General features: G+C 48.5%; 1 protein-coding gene across 1 annotated transcript in view; it reads right to left on the bottom strand.

Moving 5' to 3' along the window:
• LOC129183314 (cardiomyopathy-associated protein 5-like) overlaps window positions 1–16,372 on the bottom strand; it is a 38,260-nt gene that overhangs the window by 9,536 nt on the left and 12,352 nt on the right. The window contains exon 3 of the mRNA XM_054780419.1: window positions 15,222–15,881. Within this exon, the coding sequence (XP_054636394.1) occupies window positions 15,222–15,881 (660 nt within the window). The remainder of the gene's footprint in view (window positions 1–15,221; window positions 15,882–16,372) is intronic.

Here is a 16,372-nt window from a genome sequence, read left to right as displayed (position 1 = left end):
CCACCCAGGGATGCAGGAGGTACACCCTCCACCCACCCGGTGGAGGCACAGGCGGCAGAGATGTATCACCCAGCACCCGACCCCACGGAGCAAACCCCTGTATGCCCCCCCCCAAAAATAAATAACTAAAATAAATAAAAAATAAAGAAAGTACACACACGCACGCACATACACACTCCTACACACCCACACGCACGCACATACACACCCCTACGCCCCCACGCGCACGCACAAACACACTCCTACGCACTCAAGCGCGCACACACACGCGCGCGCGCACACACACACACAGTGATCGACTGCCCGACACCCGGAAGCCTCACCCTATCCCCCGTTGGTAACCCAAGGAGCAGCTAAGCTGGGGACCCCGGGGTCCAGGACATACAATCCAGAACCCCGACGTGGAGAGCGCGGACCGCCGGGGAGCAGGAAGACACCAGGCCACACCCTCCCAACGGTAGGACGCCGCCAGCAAGGCAGAAAGGGGAGCCAGCGAGGAGGAAAGCGGGAAACTGAGCAGGTGGGCAGGAAAACGGTCGAGTAGCCAGGCGAACCACCACACAGCGCCAACTGACACCCGCGGGCCAGCAAACCAGAAGAGGGAGCGGGAGCACCGCACCCCAAGCAGCAGGGAGGCCAAGCACCAGAGCCGAGAAGGCGAGACCAGCAGCAGATCAGCCGACGGACCCCACAAACCACCAGAAGCCAGACCAGCCACATGTCACCAGAGCCGACAGCGCGCCACCCGCGCACCGGAGCCCCACCCCCGACAAGCCCGCAGACAGACCGGGGGAGGCGAGGACACAGACAGCGGCCCAGCAGACAAACGCCCAAGCGCCCGGCAGAGCACAACCCCCCCCAGCGGGCCCGGCCCCAGGGAACCCGTCACCCCACCCCCACCCCGCCACCCAGGCCCACAGTACCCGCAAGCATGACCAAGCCCCAACCCACAAGCCGGCCCGGCGCCCCAGCAGCCGCCACAGCACAGCAACCACCAGCCCCCGCGGCGGCACACGGGCCACCCGCAGCACCAGAACCGCCCCCGGAAGACCGCCGAACCCGCCCCAAGAGCGCAGAAGCGCCCGCAACATGTGTCAGTCCAGGGGGAGCACCGCAAGCCGCCCCCCCCGGCGCAAGCCCCGGCATCAACAGGCCCCAGAGGGCCACCCCAGGGAAGGGCAGGCGAACCAGACATAGGCATCCCACAGGCCAGGCCACCCCGGGCGAGCCACCGCGACGGCCAGGCCCCCGGCCATACCGCCGACCCTGGCGGGCAGGCGCCGCGGTGCACGAGGCACCCCAATCCAGCCCGCCCCACCTGTGTATGTGATAAGGTGTGACTGTGTCTATAATACAATAAAAAAAAAATAATAAATAATTTTATCCATGATAGTGAATAGAATCAAAGTTACTGTAATGCACATCATTGTAAAAAAAAAATATATACATATACACATATATATATACATACACATACATACATACATATATATATATATATATATATATACATATATATATACATATATATACCGTACATACACACACATACATATATATAGTCATACTGCTGATATCACCGTCGCTGTAATAAAACCAACAACATAATAACACCCTGGTTAACTCAGTGAGTAATGTGGGGAAGTACGTATGTACTGTGAGTGTGCATATGTACAGGTATCTCTGTATGTGAGGAAGACTTCATATATATAAAGGTGCAGGAATGTGTGGGCGTGTGATTGTCACCGAGAATGCATGAAAGGAAAGGGGCCGCCTTCCACCTCCCAGAGAGCCCCGCCCCAAATAGCAAGGCCGGGCCCCGGCCGCCAGAAGGCCACCAGGCCCATAGGGGCAGGCAGCACAAAGATCAGTGCCCCAAGAGCCAGCCCAGAGAGCCCCCCCCCCGGGAAGACCAGTAAGGGGCCGAAGAGAGGTAATCCCAGCCAAGGACAGGGCGCCAGCGGGCCGGAGGACTGCCAACCCCCGAGACCAGCGAGAGATCACACCCCACAAAGGCAGACGGGTACCGGGGGCCACAAACCGGCAGGCACAGAGACGCCTCCACAACCGGAAAGAAGCCCGCCCGCGCCGGAAGCGCCAACTCCCGCCCACCGCCACCCCCACCCCCAGGGAGCGGAGCCCGGCCCGCCCCGGGCCAACCCTCGCCCGACCCCCGACACAGGGCCGCCCCGCCAAGGGATGCAGGAGGCACACCCTCCACCCACCCGACGGAGGCACGGGCGGCAGAGATGTATCGCCCAGCACCTGACCCCACGGAGCAAACCCCTGTATGCCCCCCCCAAAAAATAAATAACTAAAATAAATAAATAAATAAAAGTACACACACGCACGCACATACACACTCCTACGCACCCACACACACGCACATAAACACTCCTACGCACATACACACCCCTACGCGCACGATCATACACACTCTTACTTACTCGAATATAATAATAAATAAATTTTAAAAAATAAAAGAGGACAGCTACGAAAAGCTGGCCTCTGTGTCCCTGAGGGGTGTATCTGTGTGCATGTATATGGGGTGTATGTGGATGATAGCTAATGATGCAATTAAAATCGGGGGGACAGCTGCCGCTCGGAGGGTCCCTCACCTGACCAGCCCCCCCAAACCCTAAGTGTCTACTCTGTGATTAAAATTGGGGGGCAACAGGTCAGTGGCACGGCAGTAGCAAAGCAGTCCCCCAAGGCAGCTCCCCTCCCCAACCACGCCCGACCGTAGGCCACCCCCCAAAGTCCTATATATATGTGAGGTGGTGCAGTGGCACAGGAAAGACGGGGGCCCCACACCCCAACGCCGCCCAAACCGAGCAGGGGGGGGACCAAGGACACATGACCGACCGGCCACCCACCACAGCCCAGGCTCGGGCGAGCCACAGGCCGCAGAACACACCACAGGCCCTACCTGTAAGGCCCTACCTGACCACCAGAGGCAAAGGAGGCAAGGGAGAGCCAGCACCACCAGCCGCACACGGGCCCCCCCAACAGCAGTAGGCGCCCGGCACCCGCAGGATGCAGCACCCCGCCCACCCATCACCCCGGAGGTCAACCAACGCCGCCCCCTGGACGGCCCCCCCGCCCCATCACTCGACCCGGACCCCTCCCCACCCCCACCCACCAGCCCCCCAAGGCAGGCAGCCCAGCAAAGAAGACCCGGGACACCAAGCCCGCCCCCGAAGTACCAGGGCCACCCAGCGACCAGGACCACACCCCATGCCAGATGAACAAGACCCCCAGGGGCAGAGACAGACGCCCTCACCCCCCCGAGAGTCAGGTCAGGGAATTAATTATTGGTGCCAATATATAGACTGAAATTCTGACATTTGTTTCTGAGATTAAGCAGACATTCTCTCCAAAGCTATATGATCTAACAAAAGATTTTTGTAAAGAGCTATGTTCAGTTTCTTCCTTGATTTCCAATTGATGAGAATGGTTTTCTTGGCAATGCTTAATGCAGTGATGAGAAGCTGTGTTTGGGTTGTTTCTACATCAATTGTGAAGAGATCGCCCAGCAGGCATAGTAAAGGGGAGGTAGGAGTGGAGAGCCCAAGTGCCAAAGATAGGTACTCACACACTCCGTGCCAAAAATTTTTAATGGGAGCACAGGTCCACATGGAGTGTAAGTAGTCATCTATTCTATGGTCTGAGCAGTGTGTACAGATGTTAGTCAGTTAAGCCCATTCTAAACATTCTATGTCCTGTGTAGTGTACTCTATGAAGGATTTTAAACTGAATCAGCTGTAGGTTGGGATTATTGATTAACCGGGAAACATTAAGACATATTTGCTTCCAGAATTCAGGGTCACAGCTTGTAGATAAATCTGAGTTCCATTTGGAGATTGGTACTCCGATTGTGTTGTAATTTTTTGAAAGTAGAACATATGATTTAGATAATGTTTTAGTGGCAGATATTTTAAAAAATTGGTCAATAGTAGTATTGCTTTCCCATAATATAGTCCTGAAACTTGCTTTAATTATAGATTTAATTTGTATGTATTCAAGAAATTTGTTATGATTTATTCCATACTGTGTAACAAGGTCGTTAAATTAGATAAAGTTGTTTCCTATAATTATATTTTTCATACAACTTATTCCTTTTTCGTGCCATGTTGGGAAATTTAATGGTTTCTTTTTAAGCAAGACGACAGGATTATTCCAGACGGGAGTGTATTGGCAAGGAGTGAGCGAGAATTTTATTATTTTTAGAAATTCCCACCAAACTGTCAGAGTGGTGCTTATATTTATACTTTTAAAACAACTATTTTCCGGAGGATTTGGCTAATGAAGGGCAGGTTACAAATTGGGATTTCGTGGCTAAGTGATTGTTCTAATGTCTGAGATAAGATATACTGTAACCTGTTTGCAAGGAAGTAGTTGGAGAAGTTTGGGAGTTCTAAGCCCCCATATTCTTTAGATTTTTGTAACATTTTGGGACTTATTCGTGCTGGCTTATTTTTCCAAAGAAATTTATTTATATATGAATCTAACGCTCCTCCCTGAGCTACCACCTTATCGTGGTGGAGGAGTTTGCGTGTCCCGATGATCCTAGGAGGTAAGTTGTCAGGGGTTTCTATGCCCCTGGTAGGGTCACCCACGACAAACAGGTCCTAGGTGAGGGACCAGACAAAGAGTAGCTCAATAGACCTCTATGATGACAAAAAACATTGGACCACGTTTTCCCTTGCCCGGACGCGGGTCACCGGGGCCCACCTCTGGAGCCAGGCCTGGTGGAGGGGCACGATGGCGAGCGTCTGGTGGCCGGGCCTATGCCCATGGGGCCCGGCCGGGCACAGCCCGAAGAGACAACATGGGTCCCCCCTCCAATGAGCTCACCACTCATGGGAGGGGCCAAAGGGGTCGGGTGCAGAGTGAGCTGGGTGACAGCCGAAGGCGGGGACCTTGGCGGTCCAATCCTCAGCTACAGAAACTAGCTCTAGGGACATGGAATGTCACCTCTCTGGTAGGGAAAGAGCCTGAGCTGGTGCATGAGGTTGAGAAGTTCCGGCTAGATATAGTCTCTAGAGGAAGTACTGGAGAGTGCTCCCTCAGGCGATTCCCTTGTTCTGCTGGGGGACTTCAATGCTCACGTTGGCAGCGACAGTGAGACCTGGAGAGGCGTGATTGGGAGGAACGGCCCACCTGATCTGAACCCGAGCGGTGCTTTGTTATTGGACTTCTGTGCTCGTCACAGATTGTCGATAACAAACACAATGTTCAAGCATAAGGGTGTCCACATGTGCACTTGGCACCAGGACACCCTAGGCCGCACTTCCATGATTGACTTTGTGGTCGTATCATCGGACTTGCGGCCATATGTTTTGGACACTCGGGTGAAGAGAGAGGCGGAGCTGTCAACTGATCACTATCTGGTGGTAAGTTGGCTCTGATGGTGGGGAGGATGCCGGTCAGACCTGGCAGGCCCAAACGTATTGTGAGGGTCTGCTGGGAATGACTGGCAGAGTCCCCTGTCAGAAGGAGTTTCAACTCCCACCTCCGGGAGAGCTTCGACCATGTTCCGAGGGAGGTGGCGGACATTGAGTCTGAATGGGCTATGTTCCGTGCCTCTATTGTCGAGGCAGCTGATTGGAGCTGTGGCCGTAAGGTGGTTGCTGCCTGTCGTGGCGGTAATCCCAGAACCCGTTGGTGGACACCAGTGGTGAGGGATGCCGTCAAGATGAAGGAGTCCTATCGGGCCTTTTTGTCTCATGGGACTCCGGAAGCAGCTGATAGGTACCGGCAGGCCAAGCGGTCTGCGGCTCTGGCAGTCGCTGAGGCAAAAACTTGGACATGGGAGGAGTTCAGAGAAGCCATGGAGAACGACTTCCGGACGGCTTTGAAGAGATTCTGGACCACCATTCGGCGTCTCAGGAGGGGGAAGCAGTGCACAGTCAACACCATGTATGGTGGGGATGGTGTGCTGCTGACCTCAACTTGGGATGTTGTGGATCGTTGGAAAGAATACTTCGAAGACCTCCTCAATCCCACCGACACGTCTTCCTATGAGGAAGCAGAGCCTGGGGACTCCACGGTGGGCTCTCCTATCTCTGGGGCTGAGGTTGCCGAGGTTGTCAAAAAGCTTCTCGGTGGCAGGGCCCCAGGGGTGGATGAGATCCTCCCGGAGTTCCTCAAGGCCATGGATGCTGTAGGCATGTCTTGGTTGACACGACTCTGCAGCATCGCGTGGACATCGGGGGCAGTGCCTCTGGATTGGCAGACCGGGGTGGTGGTTCCCCTTTTTAAGAAAGGGGACCGGAGGGTGTGTTCCAACTATCGTGGAATCACACTCCTCAGCCTCCCTGGTAAGGTCTATTCAGGGGTTCTGCAGAGGAGGATCCGCCGGATAGTTGAATCTCGGATTCAGGAGGAGCAGTGTGGTTTTCGTCCTGGTCGTGGAACTGTGGACCAGTTCTACACTCTCAGCAGGGTCCTTGAGGGTGCATGGGAGTTTGCCCAACCAGTCTACATGTGTTTTGTGGACTTGGAGAAGGAATTCGACCGTGTTCCTCGAGGAATTTTGTGGGGAGTACTCCGGGAGTATGGGGTATCGGACCAGCTAATTCAAGCTGTTCGTTCCCTGTATGACCGGTGTCAGAGTTTGGTTCGCATTGCCGGCAGTAAGTCGGACCCGTTTCCAGTGAATGTTGGACTCCGCCAGGGCTGCCCTTTGTCACCAATTCTGTTCATTATTTTTATGGACAGAATTTCTAGGCGCAGCCAGGGCGTTGAGGGGTTCCGGTTTGGTGGCTGCAGGATTGAGTCTCTGCTTTTTGCAGATGATGTGGTCCTGCTGGCTTCATCAAGCCGTGAACTTCAACTTTCACTGGATCGGTTCGCAGCCGAGTGCGAAGCGGCCGGGATGAGAATCAGCACCTCCAAGTTCGAGTCCATGGTTCTCGCCCGGAAAAGGGTGGAATGCCATCTCCAGGTCGGGGATGAGATCCTGTCCCAAGTGGAGGAGTTTAGGTACCTTGGGGTCTTATTCACGAGTGAGGGAAGGATGGAACGCGAGATCGATAAGCGAATTGGTGCGGCGTCTGCAGTGATGCAGACTCTACATCGGTCTGTTGTGGTGAAGAGAGAGCTAAGTCAAAAGGCAAAGCTCTCAATTTACTGGTCAATCTATGTTCCTACCCTCACCTATGGTCATGAGCTTTGGGTAATGACCGAAAGGACAAGATCGCGGGTACAAGTGGCCGAAATGAGTTTTCTCCGTAGGGTGGCTGGGCTCTCCCTTAGAGATAGGGTGAGAAGCACTGTCATCCGGGAGAGACTCGGAGTAGAACCGCTGCTCCTCCGCATTGAGAGGAGCCAGATGAGGTGGCATGGGCATCTGGTCAGGATGCCTCCCGGACGCCTCCCTGGGGAGGTGTTCAGAGCAAGTCCGACCGGTAAAAGTCCTCGGGGAAGACCCAGGACACGTTGGAGAGACTATGTTTCCCAACTGGCCTGGGAAAGCCTCGGGATCCGCCGGGAGGAGCTGGACGAAGTGGCCGGGGAGAGGAAAATCTGGGCATCCCTGCTTAGGCTGTTGCCCCCGCGACCCGATCTCGGATAAGCGGTAGAAGATGGATGGATGGATGGATGGATGGATGAATCTAATGACTTGAACCAAATTATAGATGGTTTGGTGGGGATCATGGAAACTAGATAATTAACCTTTGGTAAAATCATCATTTTCACGGTGGATACTCTGCCTGTAAGTGAGATGGGCAAGGTTATCCAACGTGCAAGATCATCCTCTCTGACTTCAATAGTGGAGTTTAATTCAAGCGGATCAGGTCTGACAGGTTGGAGGAAATGTTAATACCCAAATACTTAATGTTCCCTGAACACAGTGGTATAGAGGGGGTGCTCTGGAAACCAAAGTTAATGGGCAGTACTGTGGATTTAGACCAGTTAATGGCGTAATCTGAGAAGGTAGTATAATTGTTAATGAGTGAGATAGATTCGTGAAGTGAAGAATGTGAATTATCTAGGAAGAGTAATACATCATAAAGGCTTATCTTATGATGAACATTTGTGGTGTGGATCCCTTTAATATTTATATGTTGTCGAATTGCAGCTGCAAGAGGTTCGATAAAGATAGCAAATAGTGAGGGAGAGGTTGCACTTTTTGATGTCATTCTTGTGGGTTTAGATATCATTGGAAGCAAATTCAAACTATACATTGTATTTATAAAATCATATGTGTTCAATGAACTTGAATTCTCCAAATCAATGTTTACATCTCCACATAAAAACACAACCTTGTTCTGACTCCCGTCAAACAGGTCCATGATTGTATCTATGAATGAACACATGAACCTGGTGGTCTATAAACACAACTCACTGTTACATTTCTAGCCTTTTCACTAATGATTTCCACTGTGATCATTTCCATAACATCGTCAATAACAGTTGTCATATTACGAACAACCTTTCAAACTACAGTTGCCATACAAAGATACACCTCCACCTTTTTTTGTCCTTCTGTTTACATAATACAGTTCATAACCATCTATCTGAACTTCATCAATTTGTCCATCCTTCATCCCTGTTTCTAACACTGCAATTATACTAAAATGCCCTCTAATTTGCTTTAAGTAATCTTTCATCTTTGATAAATTACATTTTATACTTCTACTGTTGAAATGAATGATAGACAATGTCCCATTCATCATTACTTTATCATTAAATTTTTCCTCAGTATAATACTCAGGATTATACATATATACAGTATATATATACACACACAGTATATATATATATATATATATATATATATATATATATATATATATATATATATATATATATATATAGATTATCTATAATATATAATAAGAAGAAGAGGGTCTTCAACTCGGGGGACAAGGAGGAGCTGTGCAGAGTCCAGAGGGAACTCCAGCATAAGATCAGGAAGGGGAAGGACTGCTACAGGAGGAAACTGGAGAAGCGGCTGGAGGAGAATAATGCCAGGGAAGTCTGGAGAGGCCTGCAGACCATCACAGGCCATGGTAAAGGAGTGGGGAGAGACCAAGCCTGTGGGGCAAGATCTGGGCAGATGAACTCAATCTGTTTTTCAACAGATTTGAGTCTGCCCCCCTCCCTCCCCTACCAACTCACCACTCTTCACCCCCACATCCCCATCCCAGCCATCCTCTACCCCCCTCTCCATAACTGATGATCAGGTGAGGAGTCAGCTGAAGAAGATCAAGGCAAGGAAGGCCCCGGGACCGGACGGCATCAGCCCTAGAATCCTCAAGGACTGTGCTGACCAGCTCTGTGGAGTTCTCAGGCACTTGTTCAATCTCAGCCTGAGCCTGGAGAAAGTCCCGGCCTTGTGGAAGACCTCCTGTGTGGTCCCGATACCAAAGACACCGCGTCCCAAGGAGCCTAACCACTTCAGGCCTGTTGCCTTGACCTCTCACCTGATGAAGACCATGGAGAGGATTATTCTACAGCACCTGCGACCCCTGGTGGGCACTCAGCTGGACCCCCTGCAGTTTGCTTACCGGCCTCAGATCGGAGTGGACGACGCAGTGATCTACCTGCTGCACAGATCACTGCTACACCTGGAGGACAGCGGGAGCACTGTGAGGGTCATGTTTTTTGACTTCTCCAGTGCCTTTAACACCATCCAGCCGTCACTACTCAGAGTGAAGATGGAGAGTGTGGGAGTAGACCAACACCTGACTGCATGGGTTATAGACTACCTCACCAACAGACCACAGTATGTGAGGCTCCGTCACTGTGTGTCTGACATGGTACTCTGCAGCACAGGTGCCCCTCAGGGTACGATGCTCTCCCCTTTGCTCTTCACCCTCTACACCTCGGACTTCACACACAGCTCCACACAGTGTCACATCCAGAAGTTCTCCGATGACACAGCCATTGTGGGTTGTGTTTCGGAGGGGAACGATCTGGAATACAGGACGGTCATCAGGGACTTTGTCAGCTGGAGTGAGCTTAACCAGCTGCAACTCAACACCAGCAAGACAAAGGAGATGGTCATTAACTTCCAGAGGAAAACATCTCACTTCACACCGGTGAACATCCAGGGAGCGGACATAGAGTTGGTAGACAGCTACAAATTCCTGGGTGTTCACCTTAACAACAAACTGGACTGGTCCGTCAACATCCACGCCCTCTACAAGAAGGGCCAGAGTCGCCTCCACCTGCTGAGGAGACTGAGGTCCTTTGGTGTGTGCAGGACTCTTTTACGGACCTTTTATGACTCTGTGGTGGCCTCAGCCATCTTCTATGCTGTGGGCTGCTGGAGAGGGGGCAGCACGGACAGGGACAGGAGCAGGATCAATAGGCTGATCAGGAGAGCGAGCTCTGTCCTGGACGGTCCTCTGGACTCCGTGGAGGAAGTGGGGGAGAGTAGGATGTTGGCTAAGCTGACGTCCATCATGGACAACACCTCTCACCCGCTACATGACACTGTGGGTTCCCTTAGCAGCTCCTTCAGCAGCAGACTGTTACACCCACGGTGTAAGAAGGAGAGGTTCCGCAGGTCCTTCATACCGACCGCTGTCAGGCTCTACAACACCTGAACCACCTGAACCATGTTGTAGTCACTATGTATTCTTTACTTGCGTATCTTGCTTGCTGCTGTAACAAGTGAATTTCCCCGCTGTGGAATAAATAAAGTACAAATACAAATACTCACATTCATTATTTGAAATTCGTTCTTTTTTGTTCTACCCTTGTCTATATCATATATTTTACTCTCTAAATCAACATCTAAATTTATATATGCATCCATTTTCCAGTATATATCTACTTCTTATATCCACTCTACAGCTCATTCTCTTAAGGAAAAGGCTTCTTGAGACGTCATCTGTACTTCTGTGAAGAAGGTGTCGGACGTTTCGCTCCTCATCCAAAGATGAGGAGCGAAACGTCCAACAAGAAGCCTTTTCCTCGATGGACAACTCCTGTACGACTGAGAGCCTACACAGACTCATTCTCTTAAGTCTATAATACCAAGTATAGACAACATACACCCCTTTATTTTTAATATCACATATTAGTGAGGATCATTCATAATGCCAAGTATAGACAACATATACAAACCCTTTATTTTTAATATCACACATATTAAAATGAGCAGATTTAGTATTCTTTCAAACCGCTAGAATAATGTATAAAGTTAATAACTTGTTAGCCAAAAACCTCATACAGTATTTCTCAATCAGAGAGGAGAAATATGATCTTACAGGAGAATTAAACTTAAAACATTTATATGCCAGAACAAGGCTGAAAACCCACAGCATTTCTGTATGTGGAATTAAATTATGGAACGGATTGAGTCAGGAACTCAAACAATGTACAGAGATGAGCACGTTCATAAACAATACAAGCAGTTGATGTTTGCTAAATACAAGGCAGAAGAGTCTTGATCATCACAATGATTGTTCTGTCAGGTTCGTTATTTTTATTTATTTTTTGTTTTGTTTTTTCGTTTTTCTTTAAGGAAAAAAAAGAAAAGAAAAAAAGGTTTTGTTTCTTTATTAGTATTTATTTTATATATATATATGTATATACATATATTTATATATATACTTTTTTGTGGTCTTACTGTTATCTATTATGTATTATTCTGACTATCACAGAAAACATGACATGGAATGCAGGAAGTGAACGACAAGTATTGTAGTAGATGTAGAATAGATGGGGGGTAGGAACAAATAAGCTTTGCTTCTTCCTACTCCTTTATGGACATGTGGAACTGTGAAAGGATGATTTATGAGATGTATTCCATTGGAACCTCATGTTCAAATAAACTAATACCAAACCAAACCAAGCTGTGCGGCCCTTTTTATCTTTGTTGATTGTGTGAAGGGTGAAAGCATTCCCACATATGCAATAGTGCTCCATTTTTATTCTCTTTATTCTTCCGTCTCTTTTTTGCCGGCTAACTACTCCTCCATTTCTCACCCAATTCAAACAAATCTAACATCAAAATGTTCAGCTCACTCGGGACAAGTGTGCTACCAAATCAGACTTTTCCAAATATTCCCACATTTAGTGTAAATTCATATTTTCTGCTAAATCTTTCCCATTGTAAATGAATGGGCAATTTAAAGGGCGCCCTCTGCTGTTGACCATCATTTATTGACATGTTCTATGACTGAATCATTCTGCTGTGTCTGCAGCAGGGACATGGGTTGGCTGGTGACGCATGTGGTAACCATAAGGCGCTTGGTTGAAATCCCGTGTGCATTCATCACGTGGTATATCAGAATACTACAGACGGAAGTCCTCCAATCGCCGTCACCTCTCGACGAATCACAAAGCTTTGCAGCATTTCTCATCTGTTCATTCTTCCGCTTCTTCTTCTTCAAATAAAGGAATCAACTGTAGCAACTGTCTATTCATCTTCGCCATAAAGTCTGTATTGTTTGCAAATGCTGTATCTCGTTGTGACCACAAGATGGCAGTGTTGGCACGTTGTGGCAAACCTTTTCATTAGTGGCGTTTTTTTCTTGTTATTGTGTGAATGCTGAAAGGAAGCCAAAGGAAGCCAAAGGAAGCTGGTTCAAATCCCCTGTATGCATTCATCAAGTTATATCCAATTATATTACACATTGGAGTCCTGCTTGCTTGTTAAATTGTCCTTCATGTTAAATGTTAAATCTGTAACGTTGCACACCTGTTGGGCATTTGCTGTTTATTCGTCAATACACTTAATTTGGAAACAATGTTGTGTAGATAAGCTGTTTATTATTACTATTTATTATTCACGATAGGGGATGATGTCCCTTGCAGTCAACAAGAAGACCACAAGGGGGCGACACGGGCCACGTTTCAGCACCGCAGGTCATCCGTGACAGGTGACAAGTGACATCAATCATTTCAGTGTCTGACAATAAAAGGAAAGTGCCTGATGTCAAGTGAACGTCCAGTGAATATAATTGACTAAAGTCAAGTTGAATGAGTACAAGTTCACCGTCAGCTACCACCAGAGGGCAGCATACTGTATGTTTGTGATGTTTAATATTGGGTAAAGTCAACCACAGACCTCCACACTATATTTGGGTTCAATCACCTTCATTGGTAATGCAGTCCAATCTCACTGATTGCAATTCCAGTGATCAAACTTGTTCAAATCCACAGAATCCAGCAAAAAGCGCCGCCCCTGACCAACCGGGGCCCTCAGCGAAATGTTATTTGGCATTCAATAAATGGGAAAAAATGTGTCCAGTGTAGACAGAGCCAGAGATTCCTATGTGATGAGTGGCAGTTAGGTGTTTTATTTCAACAACAGACCCACCTGCCAGTGAAGCACCAGTTTCCTCGCGTTTTGCCCACCCCCGCTCCTGATTGGTGATGTCTGTCGAACGGCATGCTGAAAGCTCACCTTCTGTACCTCCACAAGAGCCTGCCTGCACGTGCACCCCTCTGATTGGTCAGATGTCGAGTGGTGTCAATCATTGTGCGGTTAGTCTTTTTTCTCTCTTTCGTCGTGCCTCACGGTGCAAATGAGTGCCCCCGTTGGAAGATCAAATCAAAGTTTATTTGTAGAGCATTACAACACCCCAATGGTGGCCAAGGTGCTTCACAAGAGTAAAAACAGGTTCTAGCAAATGAGAACACAAAATCAAATCCATCCATCCATTTTCTATACCGCTTCATCCTCATTAGGGTCGCGGGGGCATGCTGGAGCCTATCCCAGCTGACTTAGGACGACAGGCGGGGTACACCCTGGACTGGTCGTCAGCCAATCGTAGGGCACATATGGACAAACAACCATTCACACTCACATTCATACCTATGGACAATTTAGAGTCGCCAATTAACCTCACCTGCATGTTTTTGGGAATGTGGGAGGAAGCCGGAGTACGAGGAGAAAACCCACACGCACACGGGGAGAACACAGAAATGCCCAAGGGAGAATCGAACCCAGGTCTTCCCGATCTCCAGGCTGTCCCTGTGTTGGCCAATGTGCTAACCACTAGATCACCGTGCGGCCAACAAAATCAAATCAACAGTGCAAAATAAGAACAAAAGCAAAAAAATACTATCTTGCTGTCACTCAAATCCTTCAAAGGCCTACTGACATTGCGCATGCGCTCTGCACTCCACACCCACTTCACTTCAATGAGTGAATGATAAATAGATCAAGTCACGAAAAGGAACCAATCACTACTTTCCAGTCATGGAACAGGAAGTGACTTCATCAGTTTCAGCATTGAGTGATGACAGCATCCAGTCAAATAAAACACCTTTACCTACAAATGAAACCACTGCAGTCACCGTGTCTTTCTTTTACACCTTCATAAAAACCACATGGATTTATTGAACAGAGACACATGCGAAGAATATTACAACACAGTGACTGCATGGAAGTCAGGCGAGTCAAACCGTAGACCGTCAGTGACTCTGCATGTGTCTTTTCAAATTGGACTTCAAAGAAAATGCGTCACCGCAATTTACACAACTAAACCGTTTTTCTCCTGTGTGCGTTCTCACGTGTCTTTGCATGTTTGTCTTTAAAGTGAAGCGTTTACCGCAGTCTGAGCAACTGAAAGGTTTTTCTCCTGTGTGTGTTCTCATGTGTGCTTTCACGTGTGCCTTAAATGTGAAGCGTTTACCGCAGTCTGAGCAACTGAAAGGTTTTTCTCCTGTGTGCGTTCTCATGTGTCTTTGCATGTTTGTCTTTAAAGTGAAGCGTTTACCGCAGTCTGAGCAACTGAAAAGTTTTTCTCCTGTGTGTGTTCTCATGTGTTTTCTCATGTTTGTCTTTAAAGTGAAGCCTTTACCACAGTCTGAGCAACTGAAAGGTTTGTCTCCTGTGTGTGTTCTCATGTGTAATTGCATGTTTGCCTTGACAGTGAAGCCTTTACCGCAGTCTGAGCAACTGAAAGGTTTTTCTCCTGTGTGTGTTCTCATGTGTCTTTGCATGTTTGACTTTAAAGTGAAGCCTTTACCGCAGTCTGAGCAACTGAAAGGTTTTTCTCCTGTGTGCGTTCTCATGTGTACTTGAATGTTTGTCTTTACAGTGAAGCGTTTACCGCAGTCTGAGCAAATAAAAGGTTTTTCTCCTGTGTGTGTTCTCATGTGTAATTGCATGTCAATCTTTCGAGAGAAGAGTTTACCGCAGACTGAGCAGCTGAAAGGTTTTTCTCCTGTGTGTGTTCTCATGTGTCGAGCCAAATGACTCTTACAAGAAAATCTTTTATGACACACTGAGCAGTTCAAACGTTTACCTGTTGTCTTTTTAGAGCTTTTCGAGTGTTTGTTGCCGGTGCCAGTCATCATATCACCTTCACAGTCTGTATCGCTGCTCAGAGATTCTTGGTTGTAGTCGCTGTCTTCACCTTCAGGAGAGTGTGACGTTGTGTCGTCACTATCTGACAGTGGAGCGAAGAGGTTGTCTGCTTGTGATCCTCCACAGTGGTCTCCATCAGCTTCTGTTGTCATGTGTTGCAGTGAGCTGCTGCATGAAGGCTCCGCCTCGCTCATCTCCTCACTTGGACTATGATGAAGCTGTGAGAGCTCAGGTGGTTTGTCTTCATGGTCTTTCGTCACTGCAGGGACACCAGTCAGTGGCAACCTGGCGAGATCAGCCTCCTCTGGCCCTGGAAGATGCTCTCCCTCCTGAGTGATCGAGAGTTCTTCCTCTCCCTTTTTAACATCGGGGGGCTGTGGCTCCTCCTCTTCCTCTTTAATGTGGGGGTGCTCCGGCTCCATTTCTTCCTCTTTAATAAGAGGGGGCTGTGGCTCCTCCTCCTCTTCTGCTTTAATGTGGATCTCCATTTCTTCCTCTTTAATAAGTGGAGGCTGTGGCTCCTCCTGCTCCCAAGTGGAGCTCCCACCCTGTGGCTGAGGGGGACGGTCTCCTTGACGACCAGTCAGCTGCTGGATGTCTGCAGGACACAAAGAGGAATTATTGTGGAAGCTGTTTGTGCACTGTAATAAAAAAAGCTGCACGCACGTCGTGGGAGCGAGCACGCTCCGCTAAAACCGAAACTCTTAGACGCCCGTACTATTTTATAAAGGCACAGTACTTCTTAATAATGAAGCAATATTTTTTGACGGCTTGATCACGTCTACTCTTCAGTGGTGTGGTTATGGTTCCCTAGTCTCATTTGTAAGGCGGTAATACTGTGCCACCTGCTGACCGTAGGCTGAACAGGTAAACTGAACTTGCACATGCAGGATTATGAACCACAGTGGTAACAGTCATTTGTCATTGGTTAGAAAATACATACATACATACATAAATAGGGGGGCAACAATTTTACAGCGTGCCATAAATACTTTGTAAATTTCTTTTTTTTTTTTTTACCCCTATCCTGTCCAGCCTTTAAAGCAGATAGAACTGTAGATCTAAATGCCGTCAAGTGCTCAACAGATT

This window comes from Dunckerocampus dactyliophorus, chromosome 6 (assembly GCF_027744805.1).
Source record: "Dunckerocampus dactyliophorus isolate RoL2022-P2 chromosome 6, RoL_Ddac_1.1, whole genome shotgun sequence".
Classification (NCBI taxonomy): domain Eukaryota; kingdom Metazoa; phylum Chordata; class Actinopteri; order Syngnathiformes; family Syngnathidae; genus Dunckerocampus; species Dunckerocampus dactyliophorus.
The sequence above is the reverse complement of the archived record's forward strand: the minus strand, read 5'-3'. Positions and strand labels throughout refer to the sequence as shown.